This window comes from Mustelus asterias, chromosome 3 (genome assembly GCF_964213995.1).
Source record: "Mustelus asterias chromosome 3, sMusAst1.hap1.1, whole genome shotgun sequence".
Classification (NCBI taxonomy): Eukaryota; Metazoa; Chordata; class Chondrichthyes; order Carcharhiniformes; family Triakidae; genus Mustelus; species Mustelus asterias.
The window spans coordinates 46,902,513-46,916,571 of record NC_135803.1 but is presented as its reverse complement, the minus strand read 5'-3'; the positions used below and the strand labels follow the sequence as shown (position 1 = coordinate 46,916,571).

Below are 14,059 nucleotides of genomic sequence, written 5' to 3'. Positions count from 1 at the left end.
CAATAGTGGCACAATGTGTCAATAGTGGCGCAATGCGTCAATAGTAGCGCAATGTGTCAATAGTGGCGCAATGCGTCAATAGTAGCGCAATGTGTCAATAGTGGCGCAATGTGTCAATAGTAGCGCAATGCGTCAATAGTGGCGCAATGCGTCAATAGTAGCGCAATGTGTCAATAGTGGCGCAATGCGTCAATAGTAGCGCAATGCGTCAATAGTGGCGCAATGCGTCAATAGTAGCGCAATGTGTCAATAGTGGCGCAATGCGTCAATAGTAGCGCAATGTGTCAATAGTGGCGCAATGTGTCAATAGTGGCGCAATGCGTCAATAGTAGCGCAATGCGTCAATAGTGGCGCAATGCGTCAATAGTAGCGCAATGCGTCAATAGTGGCGCAATGCGTCAATAGTAGCGCAATGTGTCAATAGTGGCGCAATGTGTCAATAGTGGCGCAATGTGTCAATAGTGGCGCAATGTGTCAATAGTAGCGCAATGTGTCAATAGTGGCGCAATGCGTCAATAGTAGCGCAATGCGTCAATAGTAGCGCAATGCGTCAATAGTAGCGCAATGTGTCAATAGTAGCGCAATGTGTCAATAGTGGCACAATGTGTCAATAGTGGCGCAATGCGTCAATAGTAGCGCAATGTGTCAATAGTGGCACAATGTGTCAATAGTGGCGCAATGCGTCAATAGTAGCGCAATGTGTCAATAGTGGCACAATGTGTCAATAGTGGCGCAATGCGTCAATAGTAGCGCAATGTGTCAATAGTGGCGCAATGTGTCAATAGTGGCGCAATGTGTCAATAGTGGCGCAATGCGTCAATAGTGGCGCAATGCGTCAATAGTAGTGCAATGTGTCAATAGTGGCACAATGCGTCAATAGTGGCACAATGCGTCAATAGTTGCGCAATGCGTCAATAGTAGCGTAATGTGTCAATAGTGGCGCAATGTGTCAATAGTGGCGCAATGTGTCAACAGTGGAACAATGCTTCAATAGTGCCACAACAGTGCTCAATGAGCAGTTAGAGGGAGGAAGTCATATAATGAAATCTCCAACTTCATATCCAGCCAGACTGCTAATGCTGCTGCACTATAAAATAGTGATTAAAATTAAAAATTAATTCCAAATCAATGAACAGTCAACAGGCCCTAGGCGTATGTGGAGGAGACCATCTGCAGCAGCCAGGACGTAGGGGGAGGAAATAAATAAAAAAATGTTTTTATTATAAAACGAGATCACATTTGAAACTTTAACCTACTTGAAGAGATATCTGGACAGCGGGAGGAAAGTTTTTGAAATTTATCAGAAGCCTAGGGAATTGGAGCTTTTGGAACGCCATCTGCTGGTAAAAGTGCAGCTAGCAGCTGCTCACTTAATGGTGACTGGGGTGCCATACAGGGGAATGACAATAAATGGTGACACCCTAATAAGGAGCACATGATATACATACTGGCTGGAATTTTACTGGCCCACCACGGAAATCGGAGCGGGTGAAGGGCGGAGCATGGGCAGGTCCATTGAGCCCAGTGAATTTAATACATTCTAGATAGATTGCAGTTCCATTCTAGAACCATCCATAGTTAACAGTCAAAACCATGATCTGTGCTGCTCATTTTCAAATCCTCCTTGATTACAGAGAAATAAAAAATTGGATTATCAACTGTTAGAATTTCACCCTGAATGATGCTTTGTAAAGAAGAAAGCATTTTCTATCAACCATCATCAAAACACGGAGTGAAACTACCATTTCAATTTTGATGAATTACCAATATTTCTATTTCTACCAGTTCAGATACCAAGGGCAGGGTTTTCGCAGAGTCAGGAAGACTCTACAGACCTTCAAAAATCGTGTGGCATTCCATATTTGTCCTCCATTTCCAATAGCCCTAATTTTTGCCAGGAGCGGAAAGGGAATGAGATGTGACTCACACATGAGGGAAACCTGAACTCAGCTGCACCATTTGGACTCATTGCTGAGTTTAAATAGTCCCCACTTTCACTCAAGCATGGGTCTTAACCTGCAGTATAGGAGACACAAATTTATGGAATAGACATAAAGGCTCATGAAGGATGGAAAAGGTTTGTAGAAATGTTGAGCTGTCAAGTTATTTAAATCTCCAACCCTTGGCTGCCACAACCAACAACTATCTTAGCTGGGGGTGGGGGGTGGAGAGGGGGTGCATGGAGTAGGATGCAAGTTCACCATTTGACTGACAGAGCAAAGATTATACTATAGAATTAGCTGTTTTTAATATGGGACTATGAATGCAAGTCTTTTTTAATTAGAGATGGTACTTGCGGGTTTTTAAAACATTTTGAATGGGAGATTTTTTTTAAACTATAGTAAAGACTAATACATTTTAAGACCTTTATTTTATTTCATCTCAAAATGACTCCTGAAGTCTGCCTATGGTGGAAACCAGGCAAGGGCAAAGATGTGCAGGTTAGGTGGGTTGGCCATGGTAGATGTGTGGGGTCATGGGGATAGGGTGGGGGAGAGGGTCTGGGTAAGTTACTCTGTCAGAGATTTGGTGCAGACTTGATGGGCCAAATAGCCTCTTCTACACTGTAGGGAATCTAAAGGATGGTGGGTTAGGGCCATGTGTTGGCATGAGATGCATTACATTGGCACTGGGGCTATAAAAGGGCCACAAAGATGGTCTGGCATCAAATTAGTATGGGGACAATAAAAGGCCATAGGGATAGGTGGGAGATGTGAGTTAAATGAATGGATCATGGGGAGTGGGTGATGGTTGAAGGCTAGATAGAGCACTGTTCCCGAGGCGGATGCGGAAAGTTGGTGAATTTCCTGACTCCTGACTCATATGACACACAGACAGTCACCCAAGGCCAGAATTGAACCCGGATGCCTGGCGCTCTGAGGCAGCAGTGCTAATCACTGTGCCACCATGCTGCCCTGCTGAACTCACACCAATAAGACTAGTCTGGACAAAGTGACACTCCTTGGGTGATTTGCTACTGCTCCAATTACCTCCTTTGTCCTCTGGGTTAATGCAGCAAGACCTGTGCCTCCAGAAAGTTTGATCCGAAAGTCATTAAGGCTGGTGAAACCTTTCCTTCTTATGATGTTGGCAGTAACTACCGCAGCTAGCTACTTTGGTTTGGTTCTGTTTTCTATATTATATCCATTAGCTGTAAGAGCTACAGCTATACTAAAAGTTTGAATCATTCCTGAACAGTGCATTATACTGCAATTATACTACATTTCCCACATATTTTTCATTTGTCCATAATAAAATCCTGGCCATCATTTGTACAGAGAATTCCATTTTTGTGGACCTCTATCATATGCAATTTAATCACTATCCATCAATTGTATCAGATATATCACATAAATCTTCTGATGTCACCTTCTTCATCATAAATGCACTGCACCAAAGTCAATTTAGTATCACCTTCACCTCTGATGATCTAATGTCTTAGCAGCACTATGTGCCCTGGATTCCCCCTTTTGAATCAGCATTGATGGCATCTATAACATTTCATTCCCTCTGTGATCTGCTGGGCTGTGCCGAACAGACACATGTAATGCCGGTGGATAATGTGAAGTGGTGAGCAGTCTGCTATTCAGCTGGTCTGAGATCTCTTCTCCCACATCCCCTCATCACCCTCTGACACTCATTAGGTTGAAAAGTGATTGGCTGACTCACCTATCTACTCTGGGGTTCTGCGCCATTGTTCAAGCAACTTTAAAAAAAAATCATCCAGAGCCATTTCCAAAAAATGATTTGTTAAAATAAATTTGCATATTTCATTGTAAGGCATCACAAGTTCACCCCAACCACAATTTTAAGGATAGCTCCCAGCTTTCTATAAATTTTATGTTAATGTCAAGAAATGTCTGGCATCAAACCAAAAACAAGAAGTATAATTCTTTACAAGATTATAATCTGCACTGTAAATTCATAGAATCCTACAGTGCAGGAGGAGGCCATTCGGCCCATCGTGTCTACACCGACCACAGTCCCACCCAAGCCCTATTCCATAACCCCATGCATTTACCCTAGCTAGTCCCCCTGACACTAAGGGGCAATTTAGCATGGCCAATCCACCTAACCTGTATATCTTTGGACTGTGGGAGGAAAGCGGAGCACCCAGAAGAAACCCACGCAGACACGGGGAGAATGTGCAAATTCCACACAGACACCCAAGGCGGGAATTGAACCTGGGTCCCTGACGCTGTAAGGCAGCAGTGCTAACCGCTGTGCCACCAAAAATACAGTAATCATTTTGCTGTTGATATCAGTCCTAATGCCAAACATTATCTAATCCTACCTGCGTAAAATAAAAGAATTGGCAAAAGAAGCAAACGCTGATCTGAAGTTTTTTTTCATTCAAGTGAGTGGTTAGGTCTTGAATGCACTGCCTGAGAATGTGATGGAGGCCTACTCAATTGAAGCATTCAAAGGGGAATTAACTGTTATCTGATAAGGAAGAATGTGCAGGATTACAGGGAGAAGGCAAGATAATGGCACTAAGGAAATTGCTCATTCAGAGAGCTAGTGCAGTCATGAAGGACTGAATGGCCACCCTCTGCATTGTAACAATTCTGTGATGGGTTGATGAGAATTCAAGTGTTGTCAATATCTTGCACGTTGTTCTGTTCCTTAATAATTGGAATGAGATCAAGATTTGAGAAAAGATCATTGACCTGAAAAGTTAACTCTATTTCTTTCTTCACTGATGTTAGAGTCATAGAGGTTTACAGCATGGAAACAGGTCCTTCGGCCCAACTTGTCCATGTCGCCCGGTTTTTAACCACTAAGCTATTCCCAATTGCCTGCGTTTGGCCCATATCCCTCTATACCAATTTTACCCATGTAACTGTCTAAATGCTTTTTAAAAGACAAAATTGTACCCGCTTCTACTACTACCTCTTTTCAGGCACTCACCACCCTCTCTGTGAAAACATTTCCCCTCTGGACACTTTTGTCTCTCTCCCCTCTCACCTTAAAACTATGCCCTCTAATTTTAGACTCCCTTACCTTTGGGAAAAGATGTTGACTATCTACCTTATCTATGCCCTTCATTATTTTATAGAACTCTATAAGATCACCCCTAAGCCTCCTACGCTCCAGGGAAAAAAGTCCCAGCCTATCCAGCCTCTCGTTTTAACTCAAACCATCAAGTCCCGGTGGCATCCTAGTAAATCCTTTCTGCACTCTTTCTAGTTTAATAATATCCTTTCTATAATAGGGTGACCAGAACTGTACACTGTATTCCAAGTATGGCCTTACCAATGTCTTGTACAACTTCAACAAGACGTCTCAACTCCTGTATTCAATGTTCTGACCAATGAAACCAAGCATGCCGAATGCCTTCTTCATGTTGCTGGACTTTGAGTGTTTTCTAATATCTTCTGCTTTTAAATTAAAATTTGATAGTTATTCTGAAAAATTATGGGCTGAACCAACTGGATCCTAATTCACCGGTCTCGTATTTGTTAAGCCATTCTCTTCAGATTCAGGAACAGACTAATGGCCCTCCCCTGAGTTTCCTTGGGCTAGCATTTTCAAGCCATTATTCTTAGTCTAAAGCTGATAGTAAAATTTACTTATAGGTAAGATAGTTTTCCATAGAATCCCGACAGTACAGGAGGAGGCCATTTGGCTCATCGAGTCTGTACCGACCACAATCCCACCCTGGCCCTATTCCCGTAACCCTCATTTACCCTCATTCTTTTGTAGGAACAGAAGTACTGAGAAGTAAACTGATGGTACACCACATGATGAATTAAACCACAAACTGCAGTTAAAGCAGTCTTACTTGAAAGTCAAACTGATTCTTCTCAATGGCCGAGAAATTAGTGAATTAGTTATTTTAAAATGTAAGTTGCTAAGGTGTGAACAGCTATTTCCAGCTATCTGATTGTACAATTTTTAAAAAATTCCTGACTGCATCAGATGCCCATCCTTAATGTTTGATTTTCAAATAAAGTGTCCATTTTTCTTCTTAGAACTAAACTATTGTACCCTGGCTGACATGTAGGACAGAGTATCTCTGTCCCTCTCGCTATGGGAATTGTAGAGGGTGAGGGCGGACCATGCAAAGGTCTGTTTACCTCCGACAGGATTTTCTGGCCTTGGGGTGAGCGTGGCTGGAAAATCCCACCTGTAATCTCAACAATCTATTTGTTTTCACATAGAGACCTCAGGAGTTAAACTTGCAGCTCTGACAGGAGTGGGGAATTTATCAGATCAGCTGCATTTGTACATCCTACCTGATTCTCCTTTCCACATGATTCTTCTTTCCACTCTCCCTTGGTTATAAATTCAAAAGATAACACTAATCCAAAAGCAATTTTAATTTGCATCACTGATCTAAAGCCATATAATAGAGATTAAAGCAAATTTCCCCATTGGATGCATGATTAAGTTTTGCTTCCATCACTGAGATGTTATTTGTTTGTTTGGTTATGCAGAGTAGCAGCAATGACGGCATTACAGAGTTAGCCTTCAGGATTTGTTATCATGTTAAATGCAAGACTTGTCACAGGACTCCACTGTTTCCCAGAATTGTACATGGAAAATGAAAGTTCTAGGATAAATTCTATTAATAAGACAAGAGATGTCATGACTCACTGACTTCCATAGAGTAGAATGCAGAAGGAATAAGCAAATCATGAGTTCATGAAGTAGTTTAAAATTGAAAGATGAGACAAAGCAAACTTAAATGAGAGCATCTCAGACAGTTGGAACTAAATCCAATTACAAACAACTGAATATCAGCAGCTATAAATGCTTGATTGCCGTCAACAACCACACCACTGCTGGCTTCAGTAGGCATGACAAATCTGCTCTCCCCATCTGTACAAGCTGATAAATTACTACTAGGAACTATAAACTAGGAAGTGTGCGGACATAGATTTTTGTTACCTGAAGTTCACTTTTTGAAGGTAATATATACATTTTAAAAGCAATTTTAAAAAATGATTTACTTTTGTAATGGTGTAAATGATGAAATAATAATTTGTATTCCCTTAGCCTTTTGTAAAATAATTCGGGCCTACATGACATGCCATGAATTTTGAAATATTTTTGCAAAAAGGAAATCTGTGTTTCTTTACATTAAAACCCTCGTATTGATATCTCAGTGTATCATTCAATTGTGCAACACGTGCTAATCATAGAATCCCTACAGTGCAGAAGAGGCCATTCGGCCCATTGAGTCTGCACCGACTCTCTGACAGAGTGGGCAGGATTTTATGGCCTCTCTCGTCCCGAAGCCGTAAAATCCCGCTCAAGGTCAATGGACCTTTCCATGGTCTGCCCCTTGCCTGCTCCAATTCCCGTGGCGAGCGGGGCGGTAGAGTTCCAGCCAGTATCTTACCCAAGGCCTCTCCCCTATCTGTCCACATAACCCCACGCATTTCCCATGGCTAATCTCCCTAAACACACACTTCTACACACATAATGTCGCTGCATATTAATATTGTTCAATGACACCAAACGTACTGACTATAAAAGGGATACATTCATGATTCCTAACTGATGGTTTAATATGATAACGTGATAACTAGTAGATAGGAGTGACGAGACACATGTTAAGAACCTCCAGCAGCAAATGCGTATATGTGAAAGCTGACACATTTATTTCAAATACCAAATAACTTTGGTGAATAACTCTTTCCGAGCAGCAAATATTCTAGAAAACGCTTCTTCTCACAGCTGTACATTTTTACCTTAAGTACCACTTTTCCACGTTGAGACCCAACAGATCTCCTGGTATTCCTGCTCTAGGCCACAGCCAGGCTGGCAGTCTCCTCTCAAGTAGAAGAGTGGTTGCAGCAATCTGAAACAGCATTAATCTTTTCAGTAATTAAATTAGTTTAAGTGTAAACTCTGAATATAAAGGAGAAACAGCATCCAAATTATTTTAAGTTTCTGATGTTAAGTTACATTCTGGTTTACTCTTCAGGGTGCTACTTAGGCCCCGAAAAATGCATGGGAAAATTTACACTTACCCCCAGCGCTGGGCCTTGTATCCCCCAATCATCCACGACTCTTAACCCTGCCTTGAAACATTTGTCAGCCAACTCAAATATCCTGTCATGTTTCAGTGACACAGCTCTTGTGTAATGCACAAGCAATGTGTGGGAGGATGAGTCAAAAGTATCAGTGCAGCCTTTAAATTGTAAGAAATGGTTGACAACTTCTGGAACTAAATAGTGAATGAGGATGTGATGAGTTCCCAGCATGAGGAGTAGAGAAGGTTGTCCCCAGTTTAGAATCATGGAATCCAGGCCTCAAGCGTATTTACCCAAAAATGATGTTCAATGAACAACATATCTTCATGCAGACTCCGTGATCAGTTCCATGGACATTCCGTAACCAGGCAGCTGTGATTCATATGTATTGCTCTCAATTATAGGAAAAACATGGAGGTTTTTCCTTGCTGCAGACACGAATGGAATGTGTGGCACCTTCAGCTGGAATCAATGAGAGCCTCCCATTGTGTAAGTGATCCAGGACCAGTCTGTTTCTTTATGGAAATACTGGCCTAGCCAACGATGCCCACATCCCATGAATTATACACAGACTGCTGCCCTGGTGACAGCTGGGGACAAATTAGACAGCATATTGTGTATGGCCCTCATATACTTGGGGCCAACTATCAAGGCCTACAGGAGGTGATAATGGCTATTAAACCAGCCATCTCATCATTCAATGGACAAATGGGTCCGAGGCCCAATACAATGTTGACAGCTGGAGATGATCTACATGAGGCAGCCATTTCTCAGGATAGCAGCAATGTCAGAAACCTGACCTTCTCCCTCTGCACCAAACAATGCAGGTGGTGGCACCCAGACTGTATCACCACAGGCATCAGTGATACATCAGCAGCAACTTACTAACAGGGCAAAACAACAATAAGAAGAACACTACCTAAGTCCCATAAGCCTGCTGTGCCATACAAGTAGCCAACCACCTCTTACAACCCTGGCCCAAGACTGTACTAGGAAAGTTCTAAAACTGGGAAAAGAAAGACACATTTAGTCATTCAGGTGTGGCACAAGGTGAAGAATGAGTGGGATGGCTGATGTCCACTTCTTGGAATAGATGCACTTACTTTGTTCTCTGTTAAATCTGATCTCGGCGTAGGGTCCATGGTGAAGAATGCTGCCGACCAAGTGATAAACAGGGGAACATTTTTGTTTCAGGCACAAGAACAGACTGTGGTTTAATGAGCCAGCTCATTTTTGATTGGTCTCAACTTCTCACTCTCATCTTCTTACCATTTCTGGTAATCCCTTCCTTCTCCACATGCACACTATTGTCTGATGAGACTATTCTACCTGCATTAATGGCATTGTCTGATAACTTGTGAAGAAGAATTCTGCCCTTTTATTGCTAACATTCTCATTTCAAAATGGTGTCCTTGCAGTTGAATCTTTCGCTACACTACAGAAAAATTTCCAAGTCAACTTTGTTAATGGACTTCATTATCTTCTGAAGTTTAATTATCTCTCCATCAAGTTTTCTCACTGTGAAGAGTATAAGCCCGACATCAACATTTTCTCCTCAATTAGATTACCTAGAAACATCGAAAGGGTTTGTTTGTAAACATGTCACTGCAAGGATAATCCTTCCTGTGAGTAGGTCGCCATTAATTCACAAGGTGTTTTAGATGGAGAAATGGTTGCCTGATCATACCTGCATGCATATCTCTTCCTCAAAGGCATGCATCCCACTTCCCCAAATTGAGAACTTTGGAGACAAGGCACAAGGATCTAATACGGCAGCGCGACATGATCTTCTATATCATAAACGATCTGCCTGGTATATTGGTTAGGGCTGCTCAGTCAATGTTCAGGGCCATCAGCCCCAAACCATATGCAAATTATGACCTGATGCCTGTTTCTGACACATTTGCCTAATTGGATTATGAATGGCAGCAGCATTCAATGCATTGTGTACAAGCTCTCTTGCAGACCATCTAGTGCAGCTGGAATTTCCTCTTGTGTGTCTTCTTTAGTAGCCTGAGCCAAAGACAGCATCGGAGTCCTCGGCAATAGAACTGAAATGTGACCTTGCCATTTGGTGAGCTGGCATCAGTGTCAGCCTATCCCTATGCCCAATCCCTGTGCAATTTACGCCCAGAAAGTCACTTTCCTCCAATGTAGCCTCTAAAGTCTGCGTGATGCCGGTATCAGAACTGATATTTCCGAGAGTCAGATCAAGTAATGATGCATCTTCAAGGTAATACTCTGTTCCTCTTTCTCTACTGGTTGAGGGATGTTGACCATCTCAGTAGCTGAAATAATAAAATGCTTGCAGTGTGAAGAAGACCAAAGAGAGAGAAGTGGCTGCCGAAATCATCTGCAGCTCGTCATGCATTGTGTGGTGTGAAAGAAAAGTAGAAAGAGTCAAAAGGATTAGGTATAAAGGACTTCTCCAGTGAGACCAGTTGCCATGTTTCTGGTCTGCTTCCTCCATGACGATCAAGATGCTCTTTCCAGGGGAAAAGGGCTGTCGACGGGGCAGTGTATACATGCATGTGTGTGTAGGGTGAGGCTTGTAACAGTGATAAGTGTGTGAACACAGAGACAGGATTTTCCCCACAGGTTTCAGGGCTCCATCTTCATAATCAAATGGGGATCAGAAGCCTGCACATTGTGGGAAAAGATCATTCAGCTAAGATTTTCCTTGAATTGGCCAATTAATAGCAACGGACAGGCTCACCGCCTAATCCTGGATGGCAAGTGGGCTCTCAAAGCCAGGGGAAGGTAGTAAGAGAGAGAGTATGTGCTTCAAGATGGAAGGGCTTTTTAAAACTTGAAGTAAGAAATCCCCAAAACAGAACCCCTCTGCTGGTCAGCCTGTGTTTGCAGCCTCCAGGAAGGCCATCTCCCGGCTCCAGCACCTGGAGGCTGACAGGAACATTCTAGACACTCAGCTTTTATAGGCCAATAACAAACTGAATTGGCAATGATCCTCCACCCTTCCTCCAGAGAGATAAGCTGGGGGGGAAATGGTGCCAGGAAACTGGCATACCGGTTGGCAGCACAATTTTTATGCCCCCATCAGGACCTTAAAAATTCATCTCAAGGAGAAGGCTGTTTAGTGATTCACGATGCAGCGATTGCAGGATGGTGCAGAATCGTGGGGGGAGGGCGAGGTCACACATTCTGCAAGGCAGTGAGTGATACTGGTCTGATGCGGGAGTATTTCAGCAGATTTTACTTTAACTAGTTAAGTGACTGAATTTCTCTCTGCATTACAGTTCTGTTCTTTGGGGCAATGCTTCTGACATTGACGTACTCCACGATTGCTATATGCTTCCTCCTGAGTAGAAGCCTGGAGAATGAACGTCCTATTCCATGGTGGGGGGTGAGGGGGAAGAATGTCTTCCCCCACACTGCTTGTACCCATGTCTCCAATGCAGCACCAGAAAACCTGGCTGCTCACTCCCTTCCTCCTCCAGCCATTTGCTCAGTGAATTATTGTTGCATCTCTGCAGTCAGAATGCCGTTCTCCAATGAAGAGGACCCCTGATAGTCCTTGAGCCAATGGATAGCATGGCTGCACACACAAATCATTGTAAGTGGCTATTGTTTAGTCGTGACTTGTATAGTTAATGAGTGCCCTGCGCATTTTATTAGATCTCAGGGCACAATGTGCCATAGAGATGCTGCAGGCAGCTATTTCAAATCTTTTCATGAAAGATCGCACAAACAACAAATCTTTCAGCCGAGAGGCAACAGCTAAACAGACAAAAGTTTGTCTTGGGTTGTTGGAGGAACTAGAAACTGAAGTGACAACATCAATGGGAACAGAATCTCATTAATTGGATTGCTGTACTATGGCTAGGAAATGTCAAATAAAAAATAACTTCTTAATGCATTGTCTCCAGTTCAAATTTCACTAGAGTATTGGAATATAGCAATGAGGGTATAATTTTATGGACCCCAGCTGGTATGTTTACAGACGGAGCCCTTCAAATTCCCTGAGTGGCCTCCACGTCCCTTGCGGCATTCCCCCGACCTGTCTATAATTTTACATGGGGCAGACAAAGCTTATGGTAGCCTGTCCTCACCCCAACTAAGGCACCTAAGTGGACAGTAATTGGTCACTTCCCATCTGACCTCAATTTTGAGGCTGGCAGGAGTTCAGGGGCAGTGGGAACCCTGGCAAGCCACCCTATTCAGGTCTTAGGAGAGAAAGGTGGGGCACCTCTCTCAATGTCCACCTTTCCTCATCATGTTTCTCTTCTCAAGGTCTGCTCACTCATAGTGCTCTCACTCCCCTGACCTCCCCATCAATGGCCAGGCCCCTCCCTCCCTCTGGCCTTCTCTCCCATCCTCTCCCCAACACCTAGCTGGTCCTGGTCTTTGGGACTGAGAACTTGGGGACTGCTTGTAGTCCCAGTCTTGACCACTGCTGCCGAATGACCGGCTGTCAGCACTCTGGAGTGGGACTTCTGCCTGAGTGAGTGGTGGAAGTCCTGTCACCAGCCAATGAACATTCTTCAGAGTGTTAAATGTATATTGGGCTGTTGTGATTGGCAAGATGCATTCCCCATTGACTCTTCAGATGGGGCAGGAAACGTCACTGTCCAAACAATCCTGTCCTGAGAGTCAACCTCATTACTCTCATTGGAATGCTGCCTTAGTATGGAAGGGTGACCTGTCTCTGATCATAATTTATAAGAAACCATCAATATTTATTTTGAATGTATTTGTCAAATTTTGAGATAGTTAGAATGACACGGCTTACATCATAATTATGGTGAGCATACATTCAGAACATTCATCTAGAAGTTCTCCCATTAGAACATCTACTCGTTTCTTAAAAGACAAGGGACATGATCTTACCAGCCATTCACGCCATGCTCCCGCTGCAGTGAGGTCGGAGAATTTGGCGCCCAGCAAATCTCCATTCATTACAGCGGGATCCTGCTGGCATGAACGATGGTAACATTTTGGCCAAGAGACTTTTTTTTGTCCCCTTGCCCCTTGCAGCAAGTCAACCCTTGACAATTTTTGACAATGGTCCTAAATTTACCTGCCACCATTAATCTTATTTTCAGTGCATGTGATCTAAAAAAAACCCATATATTTTCATAAATTGGACTAAAAGAAAACTAACCGAAAAATAAAATCTTTTACAAAGAATATTAAAGTATTCACTACCTGAGCTTTCCACAGAGACTTTCGTTCGCTGACGACTCGATAATGAGTATCACCCATTAAAGCAATGAAAAGATTCAGGAGGAGAACAAAGCCAAAACACATGTACACCATATAAAGGACAATGATAATGTCGGGGATCTTGATCTCAGGTGGACCCGGAAGTTCAGTGAGACCCATCATCAGCTGAAACAATGTGAAAATAGTGATGGTAAAATCCCTGAAGTACAAATAAGTATTTGGATCCAAGGCTTGAAAGTGAACATCGAAACCTATGATATTTCAAAAATAAACAAATCATTAAAAGATAAAAAATATTAAATCTGTAAAATTAATGAAATAAACAGAGAAAATACTGGAAATACACAGCAGGGCAGATAATCCATGAATCTGTCACTAAGTGCCGTGGTATGCCTGCTGGGAATCTTTGCTACTTGACTTTCCAGGTTAAGAGAGAGTTTTCTTCATCTGCGTTCTTGCAGCAAGTGGGGACTTGACCCAGCGGCTCAGAGAACTTCTGACTGAAAGGTGCTGTGGGAGGTTGCCAGCACATCTCTTCCCCAACTCTCCACCCATGACTTCCTCAGCCTCCTATCCAAGGAGACCAAGAAAAATGTGACAGCTGTTGGAGACTTCAGTCAGCTTCTTTGAGATGGCTTTATCATCCACTGGATAGAACAGGCAAATCATGCTGAGCACCCATTTACTATATTTTGCACTGCCAACGTTCTTGTCTCAGATCCACACTTACTGAGATTACCTCAGTGTTCCTCACACCTTTCACTGTTTTTGCCTTATTTACATGCATTTTGTCTGACCTATATCAGTCTTAGTTGTCCTGTAAACATTCCCAGGTAGTTAGAAAATTGCAATTATTATTTTTATATCAGCTTGCCAGGCATTTCTTTACA

The 14,059-nt window shown here is 42.8% G+C and overlaps 1 protein-coding gene across 1 annotated transcript in view; it reads right to left on the bottom strand.

Moving 5' to 3' along the window:
* The window catches only part of LOC144483726 (transient receptor potential cation channel subfamily V member 6-like), a 170,437-nt gene that overhangs the window by 49,741 nt on the left and 106,637 nt on the right, over positions 1-14,059 (bottom strand). Inside the window, exons 13-14 of the mRNA XM_078202269.1 lie at positions 13,152-13,420; positions 7,701-7,810 (exon numbers count right to left, since the gene is read on the bottom strand). Of these exons, the coding sequence (XP_078058395.1) occupies positions 7,701-7,810; positions 13,152-13,420 (379 nt within the window). The remainder of the gene's footprint in view (positions 1-7,700; positions 7,811-13,151; positions 13,421-14,059) is intronic.